Raw genomic sequence first — 26,387 nt, 5'->3', positions numbered from 1 at the left:
TCAAGCGTCGCAAGTTCTGTGGCTATGAAACAGTGAATGCATTTCCACATCATAAAAGTTCCCATCAATGACTATATTCTCAGCTGTGCTGATTCAGAATATGATAATAATGATAACCCATGTATATCATGAAATTCTTTTTCTATTTAACATTAGGACAAGATGTATATTTTGTAAATATTACACCCATTTGTCTTCCAACTACCTTTTTTCACCTAATTATTTTTGTTTAGATTATAAACGTGTCATACATTGGGTTTGCTACCATTCTTCTTCATCTATAACTATTACATGTCCAATTACAGTGATCACTCTCTTGTTGCTTTTCCTCAGGTTTCTTTTTAGTTTAGAGGGTTCATATTCTGTACAGACTGTAAAGAGACAAATGCATCATTTTGAAATTCATAAATTAAAAGCCTACCTTTCTAATAGAAGATTTGGTCAATCAATTAGAAAAACCCATAGTATTTAAGCCTCCTGTCTTTGAGAAGAGTAACGCAACCCCTCTAGCAGATTAAGAATTCTCATTAATTCCCTTCAGGCCATGAGTCTCTCTCTGCTCGGTTGAATCCTCTGTCTTTCTCCCATCTGATGCCCTTTTAGTGGCCACCATTTCACAGCAAATGACACTTCTACCTGTGACTCTCTTCACCTCCACTCCTCATTTGTCCTAAAGCAAACCGACGTTCACCTCAGAGACAAAGACAATTAAACAGCACTCAAGCACTGCTCATTTTAACTGGCAGGACGTTACGATACAGCAGAGCTCATTATTCCATACACTGCAATAGCATCAACTCCACTGAGGTGAATTTACACACGACAAGGCTGAGGATAAATTGGATCTGTTAGTGCATAATAATATTATTATCTTAAGTGAATAGGAAGCAGGACGCGGCAGTTCTCAACATGCAGCATCAGTAGAATCACAATCTAACTTTTCAGCCGAGGGGGGATTGACATTTATTTTGGACATTGTTAACACAAAAATGGCACTGAGCTTTAACTGCACCTATAGTACAGTTGTTATTGTACAGTGTGTGCATGAGGTTGTGTGTTATTAACGGGGTTGTATCCTGTACATCCTGGTGTGTAAATCCTGGTGTGTGTGTGTGTTTAATCCGTCCTTCAAGCAGTCTCCAGGGTGATGGAAATGTAATCACAGCTGACGATGTCCGGCTGCAGCTCTGAGCATTGTGTGTGGGCGGGAGACTCAGCATGGGGAGAAACCCCTGCAGAGTTTCTGCTCTTATTCTCTTCATTCAACTGACTTTTATGTTTGATGGAAATTAATGACCTGTCAACAACAAACTGCCTATTTTCTTTTCCTGGCAGCTGCTGGTGGGAAGTGCCAGAAGTGGTACTTAATGTTGCTATGCAACAATAGCTAATCTGATAACCTTAAAGGGAAAGGTGCTTGAGTCAAAGGGTAGATCCAGACTAACTCCCGTCCTCCAGACGATCCCGGGTTTATTGCTGATTAAGGGCTGATCTGAACAGTTTATAGTATGACTGAATTTGAGTCATGTATAATGTTTGATATCAAACAAGTTTGACATTTATGATTCGAAATAGGTGAGAATTGTGGAGTATGAGAGGAAGAGTGATTTGGCGACCAACAAATAGCCAATTAGAGCGGGCTGACCGGGAAGCATCACCAACCGGATCTACATAGAAGGCAGTCTGATGGAATAAAACTGAAGGAAAATGGGGATATTAATGAGTGAGAGAGATCAGATACAGTTTCTGGTTTGGCAAGAGGTGAATTTTTTTCTTTCAGCTTTGTGCAAATCCTTTTAACTTGGATGTTGAGTTTTGAATCCAGCCCTGTTCCTGGCAGCGTGATAGATGGCACATATTTAGATGAAACATTTATCTCTGGTGTCTCACTTTAACTGACCTCCTAACTCTGTTTTTCAGCAGTTTTCAGCTCGTCTGCCCACAGAGAGAAAGGCTGAGTCATATTTTGTTTTTATTTCCAGCTTCAATAAAATGGTGCAGTACATCTCTGAGGTGGTTAAGCTCGTAACTATTGATTTATCTAGACAAGACACACAAACACCAAATATAGATTGATCTGGCTTATATATGGAATCCTCATCTTTGAATAGACACATTTTTGACCCATTGAAGGACCTGAGACTAAACTATTAAGGAACAATATGTAAGTATTATAAGTTTAAAAGATTGAAAAAGATTATCGACAGAATGTAAAGACATAGCAGTTTTGACATTATGTCTGATGCTGCATTCATATCGAATGCGATGCAAGTAACGTGAATAAACACAACCAGTTAATATTTCCCTGTTTTCCTCCAGAAGAGAGGAGAACTATCGGCTGATAGCCAGCGGAAGACAGGAGAGGAGAGGTACTGACTGAAGTAGCTACAAGTACTGCGGTGTACGTGATGTGAAATGCCGAAGAAGTCAGTTCTGTTGTGTGTGTGTCCAGACGCCCGACCCGGAGCACAAAGCTCGGGGACTTTCTCTGGCTCCTCCAGGAGCTGTGTCTGGATGAAGGTCGTTTTCAGCGCTACCTGACGCCGACCAGTGACTGGTTTGATGATTCTCTAGCTCAGGTCGGTGCCAGGACTAAGTCCAATGAGTATCAGGCTCAGCATTGAATGACTTTCACAATGCAATGTTTCGCCCGAGATCAAATATTTAAACTTGAATGTGATGATCGATTGACATGATAGTTGGGATCGCATAAATATCGGCTGAAGTTAGCAGCCAGCTCGCCCCAGCATGTACTGTGGGCTTAGTTTAGGTTCCTGCCTGAAAATGTAACCAGGGATCTTGTGCAATGTTCTTTATGTGTCCATTTTGAGATAAAAGTATTAAGTGGTTGTTTTGTTGTGCTGAAACCAATTTAAAAAACTAATTATTAATAATTAATCATTATCTCAAACTATGTGTGTTTGTTTTCCCTGTGTGTGTGTGTGTTTGTTTGAAGAGAATGCATGGCTTCTTTTATTTATAAAGAGCGTATATGGTACACAAACTCTCTCTCTCTCACACACACACACACACACGTACACACACACAGAGGCGATTTTCAGTTGTGTTGCAGTCCCTTGTCTATTGTACTCCCGCTTCCAGTTCTATTGATTTCTTCACAACAATTCTACTTGAATCACCTCAGTCCCTTTTCCAGCTACAGTTCTCTGCTTACATAGCAGAGATAAAACAGCATAAACACCTCAGAATTCAACCATGCACAAAAATAACATAATCGCTGTCTGTTTTTGTTCACCCGGTCAACACAATATGAGAAAGACTGCACCTGACACCTTTGAACAACGTTGTTGAAAATAAGCAGACTTGAATCAACACCTTTTTTGACAAAGTTTCAAAATAAACTGAAAAGTATTGGCTTCAATATTGTGGTGGCATCAGCCGTCTTGTTTAGAGTTGTCTGCTGGAGAAGCAGCATTTCGACTGCCGGCAGAATCGTAAGGAAGGCCAATTCGGTCCTGGGATAATCCGCTGACCCTGTGGAGGGGATAGGAGGAGAACAATAGCGAAGCGGTCATCTCTGTTGGAGAATCAACAGGACACCATCACAGCACTGGACAGCTCTTTCAGTGACACACTGATTCCTCAAGTGTCTGAAGCAGAGGTATAACGGGTCATTCCTTCCTGCTGCTGTTTGACTGCAGTCAGTAGTATTACAACACAAGTACCGTAATAATATTTTCTCAATACATGAAATTTCAATTTCACGTAGGTGCAACACTGCTACAGTGTAAATATTCTACAGTATATTACTTTTAGGTTTTTTTATATTTTCTTGCAGGGTTTCCCCCAGTGCTGTATAGGCCTGGCGGGCCGCCAGGCCTTACTTCCCCCCCCGCCAGGCTAAGCGTCGCATGTTTTTTTTATTTAAAAAAAAAAAAAAAATCTGTCACTCGCGCACATCAACAACACTTCACTTCCTCATTGAGCCCCGATCACAGACATGGCCCCGATCCCCAAGCAACCATCCTATTGGTCCAAACAGTCACAAGTCCCACCCAGACGCCTTCACTGACCCTCGGACATCAGAACGCTCCTTCAACACAGTGTTTTACTGAACATACGTCGCCTTCACTGACCCTCAGACATCAGAACGCTCCTTCAACACAGTGTTTTACTGAACATAAGTCAAAACCAAACATAAACATAAACCTAGTCCGTTACACGATTAGGCTGCAGCTATTTGGTTTTATTTATTTAAAAATAGGGTACTTCTTATTTCATACATTTTCCACAAATATGAGGAGGACTCAAATAGCCCTACAAAGTTCTGTGTTTAATTAATTTCAAAGTAGGCCGACACTTGCCTGTGTATTTTGTTTGTTTGTTATTTTGTTGCTTGTCTGTTTGAGTAGCTGGCTGAAAGCAAAGAAGTAGTATGCTTATCTTTTATTGGTAACCAAACTGTTACGGTTCATTGTTTCTGAAATAAGAGGCCTGACTGCTATGTTCACAGCAAACTTGAATTTTTTTTAATATTAAGTAGGGCTGCCACTAACGACTATTTTTCTATCGATTAATCTGACGACTATTTTATCGATTAGTCGATTAATCTAAACAATTAATTTTCCTCCAAAAAAATCAAATTGACCATTTCAATTCAGTTAATTTTATTTTGATAACAAACTGTATGTCACCATATAATGCAGCACAAAACAAAATGTAAACAAAGGCTCAAATATTAAAGTGCAAAACTGTAGGTTTAAACTAGCAACTCCAACGTGATAAAAATAAATAAAAAAGAGGGCTTATAAGTTAAGTCAGCAGTGCAACTCAAAAAGATATCAAAGTATCTATTTAACCCCTTATCAAAATAAAAAAGTTAGGTGTGCATATTAAACAAAGTGCAACATGTTTAGAGTATAAGAAACAATGGTGTCCAGCTCAAAATCCGACCCCCCCCCCCCCCCCCGCGGGTGCCTTCTAGCAGCCCTACCACCAGGCTTAGCAAGTTTTCTGGGGGAAACCCTGTCTTGTGTTTATATTATTATTATTATTATTATTACTTGCTACTTTTGTTTACAGAGTGTCTATTTTTCACTATCCACTTTGCTGCTGTTGCATTGCAAATTTCATGGTAGATTGATAAAGGATTCTCATCTCTGCATTAGATTCAATTTTACAGTTGTTTATAACATATCCACATGCTGCATAATTCTCCTCCAAAATGATTAACTACAATCACCACAGCTTAATACAATCAATTGAAGTTGGCTGTGAGGAGAGTTTCTGCTTCAGCAAAAGAGGAAAATCTAATGTATCTATCCAATAATTTCAGAAATCTATGTCTGTCTGTATGTGGGACGCATAGATTGAGAACTATTGATCTCATTGACTTCACACTTGACATGTGTATTGTTATTAACCCAGTGCACTTATGAATTTGGTGAATTTTGGACATGTTCAACATGAATTAACTTTTAATAAACACGCCCTCAGCGCTCTGTGTGATCAGAGGCTGAGACTCATCAACGTAGGTGATTTTGTTGATTGTGCCAACTGCACGTTCATGAGACCAGCAGCAGTTTGTAGTTCTGTGTAATGAGTGAACCTTCACTGAACTTTGAATAAACAGGTGAACAGCTCTTTGTGCAGCAGCAGTGGTGCAGCATCAGGCTTCTTTACTTGCTACGGCCCAATTACCCCTGTTTTACAGTTTCAGAAAGTAAACTGCAACCACGATACCACAGGACAATCAAACAGCCCATTCCAAACAGCCAGGTTTAGAATAGGTAATGCACTAGTTTAGAACAAAATTATAAAAACGTTGGATTTTGCTTTATTTAGGCTCAAATGAATACAGACTATGAAACAAAGAGAACATGCAGAAGGCTTAGGTTGTTTGATCCCCTCAGTACTGTGAGTAAATGCGCTGGCAGATAAGATACGGTATGATTTTAAAGGATGAAGTTAAGCAAGTGTGGAAGAAATAGAGGGAAGGAGGATATACTACATCACATTCTGCTCTTTTTATCGCTTGCAGAAGCAGGATTGGATTTCAGGAATTCACTCTCTTTGCCGCATCAGTACATTCAGGACAAAATACAGATGAAAGTGCATAGGGCATGAGAATGTGAGAGGACAGGAACAAGGTTTAAGTTTCACACAGACGTGTTGATGGTCATTTACTTCTGCATCAACCTTATTTCCTCTTTTGTCAGCCACACACACAGACAGCCCACCAGTGAGCATTGCTTTAGGCAGCAGAGTGACGCCACTGCAGATCTCCCTGCAGTCGCTCCGTCGGCTGTTTGCGGTGAATGAGGAGATAGTGAATTATCAGCAGGAGCACACTGCCTGTGCTGAGCGGCCATGATGATTTCACTTATCAAAGAATCCCCCCTCATAGCCTCTCTGTCATGATGCTTTTGTTTAATCAGTTTCAATTAACCAGCGAGGGGTTGTCAGATGCATGGAATTTAATTGTGTTCTGCTTGATGTGAGTTTAAGTTTTTTTAATCGTCCATGGAATGATAAAAAATTCAGAATTTGGCTCTGTGCTATGAACATTTTTAACTAGCCAGTTTCAGAGTGAAATGAATTTCCCAGTCTGAAGTGATGCCAGGGTAAAGAGGGAGTAATACAAGGATAATGTTTAGTAAAGTAACAATTTTTATTTGTTTTTGTATGATAAAAATATATAATCAGCAAAATGCGTCCCTACTGGTTTTATTTTACCTTCTAAATTTCTCATTACAGTTATTGTATTCCATCCTCTGGGAAGCAGAGTGAAAAGTGTTAATAAGGAGTTAAGATGAAGACATTGGTAGGGAAAGAAATAGCAGAGAAGAGGAAATGTAAAATTCACAGCTGTGAGGATAAAATACTTTATTTTAGAACTGTGTCTGTCGATCTTGAATTCCTTGTTTGAACAGATTTTTTTAGTGTAGTTTTTACTGTAAATTATTTTTGTTTTAACCTTATAGTCTTAATTCGTGTATGGTACCAAGATCTCTTGAATGTTGAATATGTCGTGATAATGTTGTCGTCATCCCACCTTGACATCACCGATTGGTTTGTGAAGCCTCAAGTTGAGCATTTTGTCCGGCACCATCTTGGTTTTTTGAAACCAGAAGTAACCATATTTGGAGGAGCTGGGGGGTGGAGCCTGACTGAGAGCATGGGGACACTGCATTCCCATACACCTACGACATGCACCCATTGGACAGAACTAGCTGTCAATCACATGGTATCTTTGTTCAAATAGATACTGTGCTTTAGTGTCCATCTGACTCTAAATGGGATAGAAAGGTACATAAATCTAGAGCATTGAAACTATGCATCTGAATCAGGTCAGAAATAGCAGTGCAGTCGCCCCCTGCTGGTCATTCATGAGAATACATGTTTGAGGCAATCCCGTATTGGCTTCCCTTTCCGTCACTTTCTATTTACAGTACATGGATCATTCACATCTTACCTTAATCCTCCTTGTGTTCCCAGTTCTTGTCTCATCACCCCTCCCTCCGTCCTGCTCTATGTCCCTGGGACAATGATAGCGAGTGTTGAATGTTAATTAATTAATTAACTTCCTCAGCTACACACATTTGAGTATGGGAGTTAAATGTGGGGGAATAAATGCAGCTGACTAGAAAATTATCAAATAGCAGAAAATTACTAGACTGAAAAGAAAAAGATCTTCTGCTCAAACTCTATTTTAATTTTAAATCAAGAGCAAAAACTTACACCATTCAAAAGGAAAAGTTAGCTAGATTTATCAATTTCCCCGTCGTGAAGTGTTTTGTTCGCCAGCCAATCCATGTCAAGGTCAACTTGATACTTTAATGCTGCATAACTTTCATCAAGAACTCAACTTGGATTCCAGCCAACCAAGTTTGCCAAGTTGCTTCCACTCCTGCAGTGCCCTTCCAGCAGGTCTCACTTCACACACACTGAAACCCTCCACAGTGTTTAGGCCCGTTTCGTTTTCAATCAGCCTGACAGGGCACCTGCCACTCCGCTGCTCATCGACCTCCGCTAGCTGCCGATGGCCGCCCGAATCACTTATGTCTACAAAACGACTTTTCGAGCTGCATCTACTTGAACTCAATCATTTGGGGTTATGCTCCTTCTCACTCCGTGTTCCTTATACGTCTCTGACATTTCCATTCCTGCACAAAAAGGTAATCACAGTCCAGCCTGTCCTCGTTTGCGGTTTCTCAAAGATGTTACCAAATGCCATCAGAGCAGGGGTGTCCCTCTCTGCCTTGTCTGTCAACAATCTTCGGAAAAGTCTCCACTTCTCAGAGCAACTCTCTCATCTCCCATCTCTAAGGTCACATCCATATCACTTATTAGTTTACATTGAATTTTTGATCTTTGTCCACACAAGCTTTTTGGCTATGCAATAGTTTTAGCCCCGTCCATACTAACACACCTAAAAACACATCATGTGGCCACTCACTTACAATAGGCATGCAAGTGCCTTTTCAATATAAAGCGTACACATTCAGCACTTATTAATTGCAGGTACTTACTTCAAGGTCTTAGCTTTACAGTTGTCTCTCTAAAGTTTACCAATTTGAAAGTTTTAAAAGCAGCCTGGGGTCCTAATTCACATGGCAGCTGTAATACAGCGAGCAGAGATGCACTTGTGTCACTAGAAAGGTTCTTTAATAAACAGCGACTACAAAAGTGTAACACTTTGATGTAAAACTAACACAGTTAGAACAGTAAAAAGTGGCCTAAATCTCTGGATTAGTTTCTGCATGTCGCTTTGTGGGAATTCTGAAAAGCATAAGAAAAAAACAAAAAAAGGGCATTTCCGTGAAAAAGAGGTTGATTACACCATTATGTAAATTAAGCCATTTTCTGGTGGAAACAGTGTTTCTCTGGGGGCATCATCATGCAGTTGCAGATTGGCTCTTTAAAGAGTGTGACAGTTACATCTCCTCCAGGCTGTGGTTCACACAACAGACAACAAACAGAACCAAATGTCACATTCACAATTTAACTCGACTTAATTAGCATTTCATGCATTTTCAGTCTGCTGCACTGTAAGTCAGGCATATGAGTCTGTGACTGTGTCGGTTTTTAACAATAGACTTTTCTAATGTAGAATACATGCTTCACATGCACACGTGCACGCACATACACAATTATCATCCTGTGTGGGGCACTGGTCCTTGAACTTAATCAGTGAGCTTTGCCCTCTCTCTTCCTCCCCACCCCTGCCAGCTCCATGTCCGCCCTGGACTCAACATGTGGCAGGCACCTGGCATTATGTTGACCTTTTCTGCTCTGTGCGGCTCAGCCAGTCTGACTCCAAACTCTCAGTGTACTATGAACCACCTGGGGCTGCAGCGCTCAAAGGTGGCCTCAGAGTCAGATATTACACCCTGAAACACAAAAGTTATGCATGGCACCACAAGCCTGCCCCTGACACCATTTTAGTTCAAAATCATGCTCCGTTCTATTCACTATTTCAGTCAGCAGAGGGTTTTTGGTGATTTGGCCGTCCGTGGGGTTGTGCGCTAAACAAAAACATGTGATCACCCTAGCAGGTCTCTGCCTGCAGCACTGACCGTCTCCTGAAGGGTCCCTCATAATTTCTATCAATCATTAACAATGATAAATTATCTAAGCTGATCATTTTGTGAAAACAAGGTATTGTCCCTGCTCATCAACGCCTCCAAGGAAGTGACCATGTGCCTGGTGTCCCACCCCACAGTTTGAGAACCACTAGTTTAATCACACAACAGGCTGAACTTGTCAGTACATTTTTCAGCTAATCCTAAAATTAATGTTGTTTGTTTTACTTTAAATTCTTTAATTGAGTGCATTATTGACTTAATACAACAATCAACAATGTGTATTATTTGCGTGATCTGTGTAATGGACAATTGCAACGTGGGTCGTGAAGGAGAGTACAGGGTCTACTCACCCAGTCCTAAGCACGATACTCTGAGTCCTGACTTTCCCAGATTCCTGTAAAAAAGGAAAAGAGGAATCAGATCACAGACAAAAAGGAAGGTCAGAATTCATGATTCTGTTAAAAACTGGATTAAGTTCAGCGACTCAGACTTTATCCAATTAAAAGCCTGATTTTGAAGCACATCAATCTTCAAACTTCCAATGCAGCATGGGGTCAAGAGGACAGTGAAGTGTTTTTAACAAGCAGGCCTTAAGAGGATGGATGTGGCTTTACCTCTGATGTAATCACATGACAGCTTGACAGCGCTTCTGTCTGCTCGATTGCTCCTTGAAAGGAAAGTGAATTTCACTTTCCTGAACCTATAGACAGGTGCTGCAACACATTCAAGCTCCTATTATGTTGAAGCATGTGTGTGTGTACGTGTGTGTGGGGAGGAGGAAGCCTTGGAGTGCGATAAAATGGTAATGGGACTTTCCCGTCAGTGGGGAGGAGAAAAACACCAGGTTGTCACTGAGAGTGTGATGCATGGAGAAACAGGATGTAAAGGAAAAAAAGAAATCAACTCACTGATTGAACGCAATGGAAAACACCAACGTGTAAGCCAATCTGAACAAGTACATCAAATACAAAAGTAAAGATTGTATGCCAAGGAAAGAGAATTAGATCTTGTATTTTGCAGGATGGCGATGCAGCAAATGTGGGTGGTAGTTGGTGTACACTATGGATATTAAACACATCTTATTTGCCTGCTAATGGCCTCATTAGCTGTGTCATTAACACTACAGTCTCTCTGTATGCATACAGTAATCAGCCTTCCCTTCCACACTATACTCCCACATGCTGTCTTTGCATCCTTATGAACCCACTAAATCAAGGACATGCTGACTATAGTGTGTATAGCGGCTCAAATCATCGATCCTTTAAGCATTTTAGCTTAAGACCCACTTACATATGATTAATATCACCTTATAAAGTTAATTTAGCCACAGTGTTGTAAATGTTTTCCTGTTTACACATCCAGCAGACACACAGGGGGAATATCTATCGTATGGAGCAGTTTTTGTGTCCACTTGACAAATTTGAATCCAATAGTCATTGTCCTGTTCTCAGGAAAATATCTGTCTTTGCTGCTAAACGCTCCACTGCGTTAGACAGCTAATCGCTAACTTTGTTTAGCACTGTTAGCGTACAATTGGTTATTGTGTGTTTTCTACTGAAACAGCCTGAAACGATGCTCATGAGAGTGGTCAGAATAACTAAAACAGTGAAACTGTGAGCTGTACAATACATACCATAGACTGTATATAAAGACAGACAACATGACTCCGTCATAAAGTGAACACAAACTGTCTGATCGCCCCCTGGTGGCTATCGCTACTGCACAGAGTCTGGCTACAAATGTTCCAAAAAGTGCGAATTGGTGACACTAGCATCTAAGATATTTCAGCTTAGTTACTGTACAACAGGAGGAGTTGGAGATCAATCTTTATATAAAGGCTATTTTTTAAGACCAAAAGACTGAGCTGAAAAAAGCTAAAGAGCGTAATAGAGCTGGGACGATATCAGCGAGTTTGAAGGATCCACATCTGATCGAAAAATTTGACAGTGCTACATTAAGGGCTGTGAATTTTTATCCAAAATTCATTAATAATGTCATAATGACCTGTTCAAATTCAACAATATCCAGTCTAGAAGTTCATCAGACTGTCTGAAGTAGTTGATCCAGCAGAGGGCGCTAACTATCTACTATTTACCTATTAGTAAAGTAAGGCAGTAATAGTACATTGTTTTGATTCGCAAATGGAGGACGCTAGCGAGCAAACTGTTCCGAGCTGACAATCACGACACCAAAGGATCCGAGCAGCAGAGTGTAGAAGTATTTTGGGATTGACGTAGTAGCAACGAACAACCATAAACTAATGATGCTTCATCGACAACAAATCTGCATGTTAGCTTTCTCACCAAGTGAGGCGGCAAAGGAGACTCCACAGATGAGGGAAATGGGTATTTCTAATAAATTTGAACAAGTTGCTTTTCATGTCAAATTCGTTCAACCCCAGCAGCTTTATTGTTCGTTTACACATTGATTCGTTCACCTTTCTCTCGCTGCACCATTCATTTCTCTGTATGGCACTTTGTTCAACATGTATTGTTTGTTTAAGTCTTCTGAAAAAATAAATTTATTCGACTTGACACTCAGATTACAGGTTGTCGGTCCAGTTTCTGCACAGCAGATAGATTGGCAGGTCCCTGTCATGTCCAATCAAACCTGAGGCACTGTTATTGTCCTGTCATGTCGGCTTTGTGAGACAGGGTCTGTGTGAGGGATGACTAAACACACACACACATACAATTTTCAAGCAGGTGCAAGCTAAAACCTCTGCTGCAATTCATCAGCTTGTAGGAGGTATGTGGCACAGTTTTCCTGGGGGAGAAGTTTCTCATTTGTTCACTCAGCACTTATATACTTACTTCAGGAACCTTATTTAGAGAGTGTTGTCAAATCTACGTCATCGTTTTTATTTCTAAACTTGCTATCTTTACCACTCAAGAAGAGAGCAGTGAGTACAACACAGAGCTTCACACTGAGGACACGTTCTATTTAAGTAGGGGAATACAGATTTACCTGTGTCATAATTGAGGTCAGTACAACTTGAAAACTACGGCTCATCAGCACATATAAAGTGCAACTTGAAAATAAAGATGGTTTGCTCTTTAGTCTCATAGGGCACAGTGCATGTTCTGGTGCACTAATTTAGCCTTAAACCTTTGCCAACTCAATAATAATATGAAGAATTTGAAGATGCAACTACTGTTTTTGTGCGTTTTTGTCATTACAAGCACGAGATTCACAGACTCAGCCTTGTTTAGTGATGAGTACATCATCACAGCTGTCATCAATCTTTCATTTGGACTCTCCTGTCAAAACCACTTAAGTCAGTCATCGCTGACATGTGACCTCTGCATCCTTCAATATCAGAATGATTAATTAGGCATAAAAATCATGCCACACTCAGAAAATTCATTTTGGATGATGCATTAGATCCTCTGTAACCTAAAAAATATACACAGAAGGCGCCAAATATTTAGGACAAGGTGCTCTTGAGCATGGGTCTGGCTTTCGGACCAATTGCAGTAAGTTGAGACGGCCATTATACCAAATTGTAGAAGGAAAAGAAGCAGGATTGATTGGAGTCTTCACCTCCAACGATGATGTTTGAACTACAAGGTAATTCATTTGCATAATGAAATTACAATTTAATTGTAAAGACTTTCAAGACTTTCAGGTGTGAACATTTACTTCCAGTGTCTTACACAAAGGAGTAGGTCGAAGAACCCTGTTTTTTTAATGTATATTTCGATATTTCTCCACTCCTCCAAACTTCCCTGAACAGGAATGAGATGCTATCAATAAAAGTTATGTTAATTATATTCTCTTGCTCAGGAAAAGATGAAGACATATTAAAATGTCCTAAAGTTACGGCCCGTGTGACAACAGGGCGTTCTTATGAGTTCAGATGCTTGAGACTCGAGGTGCTGAGTCAGGCAGTGGATGCCCCCGCTGCAGATTTATGATGACGTCGCTGCTTCCCAGCCACGGTCATGAATGATGATGTTACAGATGAACTCCTTTTCAGGACTAAAGTGAATAGCTCGCTGTAGTGAGAGTAAAACACAGTCAGGGCACCATACTGAGCAACAAACTGCATATTGTGATGAGCAATACGGCTACTGACAACACATTTGGACAGACCACTTCTACTGAAAGGGACAAGGTGATGAAGAACTGTTTATGATCAGTTTTCATTGCTATGGTTTTGGCACATTGCCAAATACTGTGTGTAATCATCTACATCATATCACATCCTCCCCAGATAACATGTGGAATGATGGCACTTGGACCATCTGTTCCTGTTCTAGATCTAGATCTGGGCCACAAGTAAGCCATAGCAATACGGCATCAACCAAAGGTGCCAGGGGTTACCTGAATTTGTTTTGTGCTATTTGGGCCATATTCACCATGGGCTACTTTAGTTACCCATCCAGAATGTACATTGCCATGAGCACTGCATGTTTGCCAGAAAAAGGCACTTTTTTGGGGGGATATATGGGCCACATATGCTATTTTACAAGTGGGCAACTTGAAGAGGCTCACATCTGTATGCAATTCTGTGACAAAAGCTTAAGTAAGGGGTTAGAGCTGATGGGCAATTATAGCTCTGTAGATATATTTTGCTCACCCCCTCCTATGTTGACTGAAGTAATAAAGAAACAAATAGTTGTTCTCGGATAAGCTCGGCCGGCCTGGCTACTGCAGAGCCCGCAAAATGCATCCCCCTCTTTAAGCCTTTACTGTGATAGATTGCATGATGGATGGCAGTGAAGAGGATAATAGAAGAGATGGAGAGAATGATGCAGAGAAGAAGAAAATAAGATGTCCCCACTTGGGAGATGGAATGATGAAAGTGATCTTCTCCCTCATTCAAAAGGCTCCTCATAGATATGCAGACGCTTAGAGCCACACATAATCAATCGAGCCCACACCGCTAAACACACACACACACACACTAATACTAAGTCCTCGCCCATCAAATATTTATTGAAATATGAACCTCACCCCGGGATCCTCTTTTCCGAACAGATCTACCATAACAAGCCATCACCATCAATGAGGCTCTTCATCTCCACTTAAAAACGTCTTCAATTGGCTGATGAGGGACAGTAATGACTTTCTCTTATTCCCCCACAACGATGGCAGCATTATCCTCTCTCGTTATATGCCAGGACACACACACACTCGCCCAGTCTCGCGCTCTCCTGCGTATCAACAGTTATCACCACAGATCTGTCACGGATTCACCCAATACCTCCTCCACAACAGCAGAGGAGGCAGCTGCTCAGCACTTAGACAAAATATGGGTTGTGCTTCGAGAGTGCATTTTTAATGACATTAGTTTTTACTCGAGGGTTGGGTGTAATTGGGCAAGTAGCAGGGAGTAGCTGCTCAAAATATGGTAAAAGGCTTAAATATTAATCGATGAGAAATAGTTTGAAAATCTGTGTTATTTTCTAGACTGCAGCTACTCAGCTTTTGATTACTACAGCTGTACTGCAGCAGAAGTTTAATGATCTGCACATATTTGACAAGTGAGAAAGTGGCCTTGGTCATGTGTGTTTGTCCTTTTGATTCCTACAACGATTAGGCCCGAGACACTTATTCAGACAGGAGCTAATAAAACAAGTAATGTGTGACAACTTCCCCTGTGAGTAGATGATGGGGATAGTCTATATCTCTGGTTGTGCTGTTGCCTTAATGATGTTGTGGATGTCTTCCTATGGGACTGGTTTCAGTCTCCTGGAGGATTTGAAAATGAAAAATGTAATTGCTGTTTACGATATGAAAAAATACTCATGAGCCACGAGAGACTTTCTCACACAAACACACAGAGAGACACCTAGTTTTATACTTTTATACTGTGTGTGTGTTAAGTGTGTGTGTGTGTGTGTGTGTGTGTGTGTGTGTGTGTGTGTGTGTGTGTGTTTGTGTGTGTGTGTGTGTGTGTGTGTGTGTGTGTCTGTGTGTGTGTGTGTGTGTGTAAGAGACAGGGCATGGGGGAGGCAGGGCTGCAGGCCTGATGCCACCTGAGCCCCAGATAAAGTAGGTTACAGTCGCCACCCAAATTCAGGCAACACACTGTTTATCTGTGGCAACATCACTTCAGAAACATTGGAGGTCATCTCACTGTTTGTCTCTTTTTCCACCAATTACATCTCTCCTGTGTGTCGCTGTCTTTCAGTCATCTTTGACTCTGTTAAGTGTTTCTTTGTTTCTGTTAATTTCGTTGTTTAACAAGTAGCCCAACTAAACTGTGGCTCTCAGTCAGTTCTACCTGCACATATTAATCAACCCTGTGACACAGAAATCATCTCGTTTTGGATCAACCTTTGCTTTGTGCGTCTTGCTTTACGTCTTTGTCTTCATATCAGTCTCCATTTGTAACATGTCTGTGTATACATAAAGCAAGGCGGATTCATTACAGCACATTTCATTCCATGTAAACTTAATGTGAGTCTAATGAAAGTGAAATATAATACTGTTTAGTCTATTATTTTCGGTTTAAAAATCAAATATATATAACTGTTATCTGAAAGCTTTTTTTAAGTGTACTAAATCCCCTAACACCTACTAAGTGTATTGACTTTGAGCTATAAGAATTGAAAACATGCAGCTTTGTGAACCATTCAAAAACACTAACCATGAACGATGGGTGCATCTCTCTCCTTGACATCCTATCCTTCACTTATTTCCTTCCCACGCCATCGTCTTTCAACTAATTCCAGCTCTCCTTGACATTGACCCCTCTATCCACACTGTAATAGTCCATGTTGGCGAGAATTAAGTCATGTCCAGGAAATCCATTAATTACCAAACAAGCTTTGATCTCTGGCCTCCAGAGCTGACAACCTGCTTCTCTTTCCGTACCTCTCAAAACCAGGACTCTCATTTGGGAACTCTGACATCATTCACCCTCTCAACTCATACATCCCCCTGTTGAATTTCCTTATAACATTATATTAAAATCCAATCCGTGTCCTGCTCTTGGTGTCCTACCTTTAATCTGTCACAATCTGGCTCAGAAGAAGTAAATATTGAAAAAATTTGAGTAAATTAAATCATCAAGGAATATGTACCTCGGGTGTCCCAGCTAGGAAAACCTTACACTTAAAGAACCCAATTCTTTTGTTTATAGTGTGATTAATAAATGGACATTTTGATCCAAGATTTGATTATAAAATGTCAACAAAGCTCATTTAAATAATAATATGGTTTTAGGCAAATATTATTCTTGCGTTCGATGTCTTCACAGCTGCATCTGAATTGGTAAAGGTCACCAATGACATAATGCTGTATGACACCTGAACTCAATTTTATTTCTTCCTGACCTGAGCTCAGCCTTTGACACAGTGTCAGCATCAGTGACGTGGCTCTGGATTGGTTAATTTCATATCTAACAGGTCCTTCTCTCTTGTGCTTATGGATTGACTCCACATCAGAAGTAATTGGCTACATATCTGACCCCAGCACTTACAGCATAAACAGTCCCTCCTTTAATCTGAATGTTTTATCTTATTCTGTGAGAAGAGACCTGTAAATAAGGTGATCATTTCAACTCTGAGTTGACAATCTTGACTTTTCATGAAATGTGTCCATGCCGGTCAGCTACAGAGACAGACATGCATCCTATTCCTTTTTCTTTCTTTTTTTTTTTTTTAACAATTGATTGAATTATATAACTTCTTTTTGATTTGTTTGAGAGTTAATTGAGAGAGATAATTTCACACACACTTTCATAATTTGTAAAGGCAACTTGTTAAAAAAATGTATTTGCATATAATCCTCTGGTGGTAAAAAGACTGCAAAGCTAATGACATTGGTTGAGAGAAGTGAGCCAATGGTAGATTATCATATTGTGGGGACTAATTATCTCTCCATATTCAACTGCAGTAATTACAGCAAGCGAGAGAGAGAGAGTTGCAAAGACAGATGATAAAAAAGGAGATATGAGACACTATTCACCCATATTATTAACACCCTCTTCTTTCCTTGTTCTTCTCTACTGTTAGCAGAAAACACAACTCTCCAAGGAAATGTCACAACTGTCAAGTTATCAAAGACGTGGAAGCTTTAATGCAAATATCACAGTAGGAGGGACATTTGTAAAAAAAAATCTGAGAAGATGAACACTGAGTGAAACCAGTAAGAAAGTGATAAACTGTGAAGGGACTAATGTTCCCCTGAATAAAGCTAAGATTTCATTAAACTTTCACTCTTCCGGTCACTTTAAGAGAAGAAAAAAGGGAGCAATGGTAGATGTTATTGTCTTGAATGATCTTTGATTGCGTTTATTCATGTTACGAGTGCCGTGTTTGTTCTAATCCTGCTTGTTTAGAACTGACTGGGGGTTTGGCCTGGGTAGATGCTGGATTCAGTTTTCTGTTAAAGTGACCTGCAGTTTTTTAGCCAGAGAATTGAAAAACCTTGAGCATGAACCCTAAAAAGGAAACAATTTACCTTTTCATTTCAAAGATTATCAGAAAAATACAGACCAGTGTGCCCAGTCTCGCGCTCCCCTACGGTGATGAAGAAACGCAAGGCATACGATGCAGTGAAACAGCGGCTTCGAGAGCGAGGGATGCCGTATGCTATGCTATTCCCAGCTACTCTCCAGGTGACACACGGAGGCTCCAAAAAGAGGTTTTTCACCCCGGATGAGGTACGCGCCTTCGTTGAATCTCTGCCTGGATGTTAACTTTGCGGACAGCCGTAGTTCTTCCACTCAGGCTGGCAGATCATGCTCTTTTTGTTTTCTATATGTCGCTTTTTCTTGAGCACTCTGAACATTATGAACACAAGGGTGCCCACTTAACTGAGTGGCGCGGCTGCTCTTAACGTGAATATCGCGTTCCCACTTTATTACGCTCGCCTTCGTATGGAGGACTTTTTTATTTATTTTTTTTTTATTATTTTTTTTTTTGGCGTGCTTCTCATTATGTGCCATCGGTGCGCTCTTGGTGAGTTTGAAAGCCGTCTGTATGGTGAACAGTCCCTGTTTATTCGGGGAAAGACCCTCAGTTTGTTTTTCTTTGTTGTTTATTTGTTTTGCTTGTTTAGTGTAGTTCATGTGTCTAGCTCAGGACATGTATATAAGATTTTTGTGGAGGTATCAATGTGTCTCTATTCCTGCCAAGTGTGACTGTCCTGTGCATTCGATAATGAGGGTCACGGGAGGCATATATAGGATGAACGTAGGCTTAACCCGCTCTGACTCTTCTATCCTGCCATGGTGGCAAATAGTGTCTTATGGCCTTGTCTGATATTAAGATTTGTTCCTGGAACGTCCGTGGCCTCCAAAAATCTGTTAAGAGGACGGCAGTATTATCATTTTTGAAAAAGGAAAATGTTTCTATTGCATTCCTCCAGGAGACTCACCTGGAGGACAAGGATAATGTTAAATTGCTGAAGAGCTGGGTGGGGCACGTCTTTGCCACCTCATATTCCTCTTGCAGTAGGGGCGTCGCCATTTTGATTAGTAAAAGGCTGGCATTTAGGTCTCTTGAGTGTGTCAAAGACAGCCAGGGCCGGTATGTAATTGTTAAGGGAATACTCGCAAGGAAAGAGGTAACATTCATGAATTTATATTGTCCCCCAGTTTACTCCCCTGATTTTCTTTCAAAGGCTCTTGCAGTTTTTATGGAGTGGTCCTCAGAGGACTCTTTTGTGGGAGGAGATTTCAACTGTCACCTTAATCCCTTTCTTGACAAACTTCCATCTGACATTTCTCCCCCTTCTAAGCGAGCAAGGGTGCTCACTAATATATGTGCTGATATTGGATATTGTGATGTGTGGAGGCAGCTTCACCCTACTGACTTAGAGTTCACTTTTTTTTCGGCCCCACATAAAAGCCGCACCAGAATTGATTATATCTTTATCCCCTCCTCAAAAATGTCTCTTGCTCTATCATGTTCTATAGGTAATATTGTGTTGTCGGACCACGCCCCCCTTTATTTGGTGTATTCTCTCGCTGAGGACAGGGTAATGTCACGGTGTTGGAGATTTCAATCATACCTTCTCAAAGACAACAAGTTTATCTCCTATTTTACTTCAGAATTCAAGATTTTTTATTCTATCAACTCACCGTCCACAGATAATCCCTCTATCCTCTGGGAGACGTGTAAGATATACTCTCGTGGACTGATTATGTCTTTTGCTGCGTCCAAGAGACGTGGGAAGAATGAACAGCGTAGACTTCTCGATTCTCGATTAGCTGAACTGGAGAAAAATCATATATCTAGTCCGAGTCCTGAGTTGCTTGAGGAGCTGTTACACGCGCGTACTGCACTGAATACTTTTCTCATTCAGGATTCTGAACAGTCCCTCAAATTTGCCAGGCAGAAACTATATGAGTATGGGGACAAACCCGGGAGATATCTTGCCAATCTCGCAAAGAAGAGGGCATATTCTCAAAATATAGTCTCTATTATTGATTCTAATGGTGTTAGATCATTTGATACTAGAACTATTAATAAAAACTTTGCATCATTTTACACCGACCTATATGGTTCTGAACAGCCGGATAATGCCTTGTCCCTTATGCGTCAGTTTTTTGCGGATTTGAGACTGCCCAAAGCTACGGATGATCAAAAATTACAACTAAATGCCCCAATTACTAGAGAGGAAGCGATATCTGCCTTGAAATCTATGCCGTCCAGGAAGGCCCCAGGGCCAGATGGGTTTGGCTGCGAGTTTTATAAAGAGTTTAGTGATATTCTTCTAGACCCTCTGTTGTCTATGCTCAATCATTCATTTGAAAATGGGATTCTACCTCAATCCCTTAGGGAGGCCAACATCTTTCTCATCCTTAAAAAAGGAAAAAGTCCAGACAGCTGTGCCTCTTACAGGCCGATAGCTTTACTTAACTCTGACCAAAAATTGCTTTCCAAAATCTTGGCCTTACGTCTGGAGAAGGTTCTGCCCCATATTGTCAAGGAAGACCAAACGGGTTTTGTCAAGGGCCGGGACTCCTGTGATAATGTGAGGAGGCTCCTTAACATCATTCAACTAACTCAAAACAGCAAGGACCCGGCCGTCGTGCTATCTCTCGACGCCGAGAAGGCATTTGACCGGGTTGAGTGGTCGTATTTATTCTATGCTCTGGAGGAATTTGTGACAATTTTGTGAATTGGATTAGGGTTCTATATAACACTCCGACGGCAGCGGTTCTGACTAATGGGCTGAGATCCGATAACTTCCCTCTCCACCGCGGGAATAGGCAGGGTGACCCCCTCAGCCCCCTGCTCTTTGATATTGCTATTGAGCCGCTGGCCCAAGCAGTAAGGCAAAACACTTTAATCTCTGGTATTCTCATTGGTGAAAAGGAACACAAAATTACTTTATATGCAGATGACATTTTGATACATTTATCACAACCCCAAACCTCTGTTCCCTGCTTGATTGAGGTCATCTCGTCATTCAGTGCCCTTTCAGGATATAAAATTAACTTTGCAAAATCCGAGGCCATGCCGCTGGGGTCGTTAACATGTGTTCCGGATATGGCTGAACCCTTCCCGTTCCGCTGGTCTCCCACCGGTTTTGTTTATTTAGGAGTGCATATAACACCTACTTTTGGTCAGATGTTTAAGTCGAATTTCCCCCCCCTCTTAGATGCCATAAGGGCGGACTTGGACCGCTGGGCCCCTCTCCTTCTTTCTTGGCTAGGAAGGGTTGCTCTTATAAAAATGAACGTCCTGCCTAGACTGCTATACCCACTGCGAATGATCCCTATATTATTATCAAAAAAGGTTATCAAGGTGCTTGAAGGTTGGTTAAGCTCCTTCATTTGGAGCAAAAGGAAGCCCCGTCTAAAGATGATAAAACTTCAAATGGCGGGTTGTGATGGAGGTTTAGATGTGCCAAATTTCAGATTTTACCAACTGGCATCTCACCTGCGGGTGATTTCAAGCTGGCACAAATGTGATCCAGCCTCGATTTGGCACGATATTGAAGCCTCTCAGTCAAAGTGTCCCTTGTCGAATTTACTGTTTATGAAATATTCTGAATCTGTTAAAAAACACTGTTTTAACCCTGTCACTCTTAGTACCATCAGAGCCTGGAGATCCATTCGCTCTATAGAAGGCCGGGCTCAGTTATCGTCTCCTCTCACTCCCATTCTTGACAACCCGGACTTCCTGCCAGGCTGTAGGGATCAGGGCTTTAAAGTGTGGAGCACCCAAGGGCTGAAGAAAATAGGTGATCTATTTAAAGGCCAGATTTTACTATCCTTCCAGCAGTTGCAACAACAATTTGGTTTATTCAACCAGGGTGACTTCTACAGATATTTACAAATTAGAGATTTCATAGTTAAAGACACCACCTTAACGACTAATAACACCACTTCGTGTGTGGAGAAGGCCCTGTCTCTGCAGATTAGTAAGAAATGTATCACTGTTTTTTACAGAGCTCTGAACTCCAATTCTCCTCTTACCTCACAGACCACCAAGCAAGCGTGGGAGAAAGATTTAGGCATTGCTATAGATGATGCTGACTGGCAGGAAGTTTGGTCTCAGGCCATGAACATTTCTGCATGTAACCGTACCAAATCCATACAGTTCAGAATTGTACATCGCACGCATATAACACCTGTTGTCAAGAACAAAATGGATGCTAATATCTCACCGCTCTGCTGGAAATGCAACTCTGAGACTGGTAATTATGTCCACTGCTTCTGGTCATGTGGGAAATTACAAAGCTACTGGTCTAGTATAGTGACTTAAATGACTGCTATCTTTGATGTCCCAATACGGATGGACCCTATGTGCCTGATACTTGGTCTCCCGGAGGGTCGGATTACTGACAGTAAACACAGGAGACTTTTCAATATACTAACGTTTGCTGCTAGAAAGAACATTTTACTCTTTTGGAACAAGAATTTTGTTCCCACAAAAAAGTCATGGCACAATATTGTTATGGACTTCATCCTTAGTGAATACATCACGTGCATGCTTCATTTCAAAACAGACGCCTTCTATAAGGTCTGGGACCCTTACTTGCAGCATATCGGGTCCACACTGTCATCTTCCTTGCTTCGTGGATTTCCCAATTCAGCCTAGCATGTCCTCGTAACTAACTTTGTCTTAAGGGGTAACGTTTATTTTGTGGCCTCGCTATGTCGGTATGCTCTGTATTGACTCCTATCTGACTCTGCCTTGTCTTGATGGAAATTGTGCCCATTGTCATTAATTCTTATTTTCTTAATTAATATCTCAATTATTTTCTATTTTACTGTATCCACATGCCCACATTCTGTTGTTTCCCTTTATTTATTTATTTATTTTTATTTTTTCGTCGTGCCTGAGCAGTTCTGTTTGTTTTGTGTTGTCTAAAAAATGTGCAATAAAAATATATTAAAAAAAAAAAAAAAAAAAAAAAAATACAGGGAGCTTGGAGTCAAAGTCAGCATAGGGACAAGTTTTTCAATCATCTTCTCAACAATGTGACGACCAACCTACATAGCCAACATGGACAATGTATCTTGTGTGCTGTAATATCCTGAAGGCTGCAGAGCACCATCCCTCATGTCATCTTTCACCAATTACGCCAAAGAAATTATACCTTTACAAAAAAATGAATGCTAAAATAACAACCAGCATTCTTGAAAAGGAAGCAAACGTGTGTGTGTGAGTGAATGTGCCTATGCAAGCATGCATACATAAACACATGAATACATTTTTGTATTTAGTAGGAGCACAGGCTGAGCTGTACATGCATTTGCACCTTCTTGCACACTGTGCCTGTGTGTGCGGTTGTACACCTGTGCATCCTTATGAGCAAAGCTGTTTCTATGAACTAAGAAGCAATCTCAGCAGTGGGGCTATTTCATGCTTATCAAAACCTGAGCGCTGAGTAGGAGGGCGGGGGTGTGCGTGAAGGAGTGAGGGGGCAGCTCTCACAGCCTACATCCAGGCAGAGTAATGCAGCCGCCTGCATGGGAGTAATATAAAAGCTGTCACATAGCAAGCGAGGCGAGATAACACCCCCAATAGTACCAGTACGAAGCACACTTCCAGCCAATCCGTCTTTTGAGACGTTCCCAGTTCCAACTGCAATACTGTGACCAGAGCAGTAATTGTGAGGATGATGATTTGTGGTGCTGCCTCTGAGCATGTGTATGAGTTGTATTGGAGTGTTTCTGTATCCATAATATACAGCTAGTGAATGGCTGTAGTTTGCAGTATGTGTTGAGTCACACGCGTGTTTCAAAACAATCATAAAAACATTTGTGTAGGAAAATAGAATAGCTGTACACCTCCTGCTATCAGCCTGAAACAATAAACCTTGTGACAGAAATAGAAAGACAGAGAATACAGTGTGAGACGCTCATGCTCAAATGCCTTCATCTTACCCTCCCACTAATGTTTCACCCACCCACACAGGTTTAGACTGAATTGTATTTAAATATATTGTCAACGTGTAAATACATGCATATCACCTATCTTAAACCTGAAGCCTTTAAATAGCCAGCTGTATTGTCTCTGGTTGTAAATCAGTAGATTCATTTGTGTGTATTCGATTGGGATACTACACTTAGTTTAGGGGGTAAAAATGCACCCTTGCTTTTAAGCTATAACCTCTGTGGAGCAGGTTATAGCTGAAAAAAAAGCTGAAGACTCTACTGATTCTACCTCCACCAAGGCCCCACAGCCCCATTTAATTCAATCAAGCTGCACCAAAATGTCCCAAACTTATAGATATTAGTCCCTAAAACATGCCGGATGTTTTTCAATCAAGTTCCATAATTTATCCCCGTGGAGACTAAAATAAACACACACAAAAACACCCGATCTCACAATGTTAAAGAAAGTGAAATTTGCCCCCTGATCCAGATTAGCACAACATTTTTTTCCTGACTCACACAGCATCCTTCCACAAAGTATTTTGGTAGTTAATTAATTCATTTGTATAAAGCGATTTACAGTACAAGTCACATTCACCAGTTCACACACTCATTCAAACTGCACCTCTATATGTTTTTCTTTCACACACTGTCAGCAGAGCTGTCAGGTCCAATTTAGGGTTCAGCATGCAGACTGGAGGAGCATAGGGACGACCGCTTTACCTCCTGAGCCACAGCTAAAGTAGATTAAAGTAGCACGAGAGCGATCCCTTTTGTGTGCAGGTCTTGCGTTTTGTTCACCCATCCATCCCAGACAACCTTTCTCCTTTAGTGTGGATTTTGTCCCGCTATAAACTACGACGACCAACACATAACTTTGTCATAATTATTATGGCTGTGTGAGCTTCTCCAACAATAAACTAAAAGTATGGTTGCTGCATGGGGTTGTTTTTACAAGAGGAGAGCCTGTGTGATTCAGCTTTTCTCTTGGGGAAAATAGATTGACAATCAAGAGCTATAATGGAACAAAACCTAACCTGACATGAGGAATAAATTCATCTCTCCATATAGGGAAAAAACAAAGCACCTGCAGTGTGCTGTAACTCTACCCCCACAGTATAAACGTACCAGCGGGAGCCATAATGGTTCATTATGAAGCCATTTCCATCCTTTCAGCTCAGTTAGAACAGCAATGCTGCCCTGATGGTCCCCACTTGTTATTAAAAACATAAACATAAAGTGCTTCTGGATTTTTTTCCTGAGGCAAATGTCTATTGATTTAGAGAAAATCTAAATAAACCGTAACTAGTTGTCACAGTCACAGAGGCAAGCTGTGCATGTGTTGGCTAACGTACATTTCGTTTCCTGTAGTACATTCAGTCATGAAGGACAATGCACTGATGAGAGGCTGAGTGGATTTCAACATGTTTGTGAGAGTTCAAACACACTATTGTGGGCTCGAGATCCTCACATTTTTAGAAATGACTCATTCCGCAAAAACCCTCTGATCTATAAGTTGTCAAGTGGTCTTGCTGTTCAGCTACAGAGTCAAACAAGGTTTCCAAACCCGTGTAACTATGGACCTGGCGTAAACATCCATCCTGAGAGATCCAATTACAAATAGACAGTGTTCATCTGTTCAAACCTGTCTCCTGTGATCGCTGTGATCTGACATGGATGGAAATAATCACGTACGTCATCACTGTTTGCAAGGAAGGATGTTGTTTTTACCCAGTCTGAGTTTGCAGATATGTCCAATGTCACTCTGTGTGTGTGTCAGCACAAGCAAGCGAGGGAGAGGCAGAGAGGAGGCAGAGACTGACTGAATGAATCCTGTGCAGCTGTGTTGTGAAGAAAGATTTCACCAAATTAAGAAAAGTATTAATCTTTATTTGATGATCAATGTTGAGGAGGAGGCCATGGACGAATCAACATATGGGTCCTGAAAAGTGTGGAAATACACTGTCACTGTGAATCTGTAGTGGGTCAGAGGACATGAGCTGAGTAGGTGGTCCTTCATGTGTGGCACAGGACACAGTGAAGAGACTGTGGACACATGGGTCCCAGACCACCTCCTGTGTTCTGAGATCTGTACTTAGGGCTGACCACTTGATCACTCAGGGTGGCAGTTAAAATCACGTCTGACTGGGTCTATGATCTGAGAAAGGTCAAGCGATTTCACAGACTAAGTTCCTTAATACCACAGAATCTCTTTTGACAGACAATCAGGTTGTTCTGTCACCTACTTTTCCTTTTTCTCTTTTGCTGCAGCTATTGTAGAAACCAGATATCAATCATGTGAAAACAGTGCTCCTCCTGCCTGTCAGACATACTGTACACACACACAAAAACATTTTCAGTGGTGCTGATGAGAATCCAAGGCTTCTCAAACAACTGCCAAACACAGGAGCATTTTGCAAAAAGATGCTGTTGTTGTGGGAATCTGCAGCAGCTTCAAGTGCAAACTAAGGACAAACAATATATGCTGACATAGGAGTAGTGAGAAGTGGTGGAAGAAATTGTTTTCCTGCCAGTTTTGTTTTAAA

At 41.0% G+C, this 26,387-nt stretch overlaps 1 protein-coding gene across 3 annotated transcripts in view; it reads right to left on the bottom strand.

Moving 5' to 3' along the window:
- Positions 1 to 26,387, bottom strand: part of kcnab1a (potassium voltage-gated channel subfamily A regulatory beta subunit 1a) — a 95,097-nt gene that overhangs the window by 17,665 nt on the left and 51,045 nt on the right. For all 3 annotated transcript variants that reach the window (XM_061073335.1, XM_061073336.1, XM_061073337.1), the window contains exon 2: positions 9,899 to 9,942. In XM_061073335.1, the coding sequence (XP_060929318.1) occupies positions 9,899 to 9,942 (44 nt within the window). The remainder of the gene's footprint in view (positions 1 to 9,898; positions 9,943 to 26,387) is intronic.

This window comes from Limanda limanda, chromosome 6 (genome assembly GCF_963576545.1).
Source record: "Limanda limanda chromosome 6, fLimLim1.1, whole genome shotgun sequence".
NCBI lineage: Eukaryota > Metazoa > Chordata > Actinopteri > Pleuronectiformes > Pleuronectidae > Limanda > Limanda limanda.
Note: the sequence above shows the minus strand (reverse complement) of the source record. Positions and strands in the feature narration are given on the sequence as shown.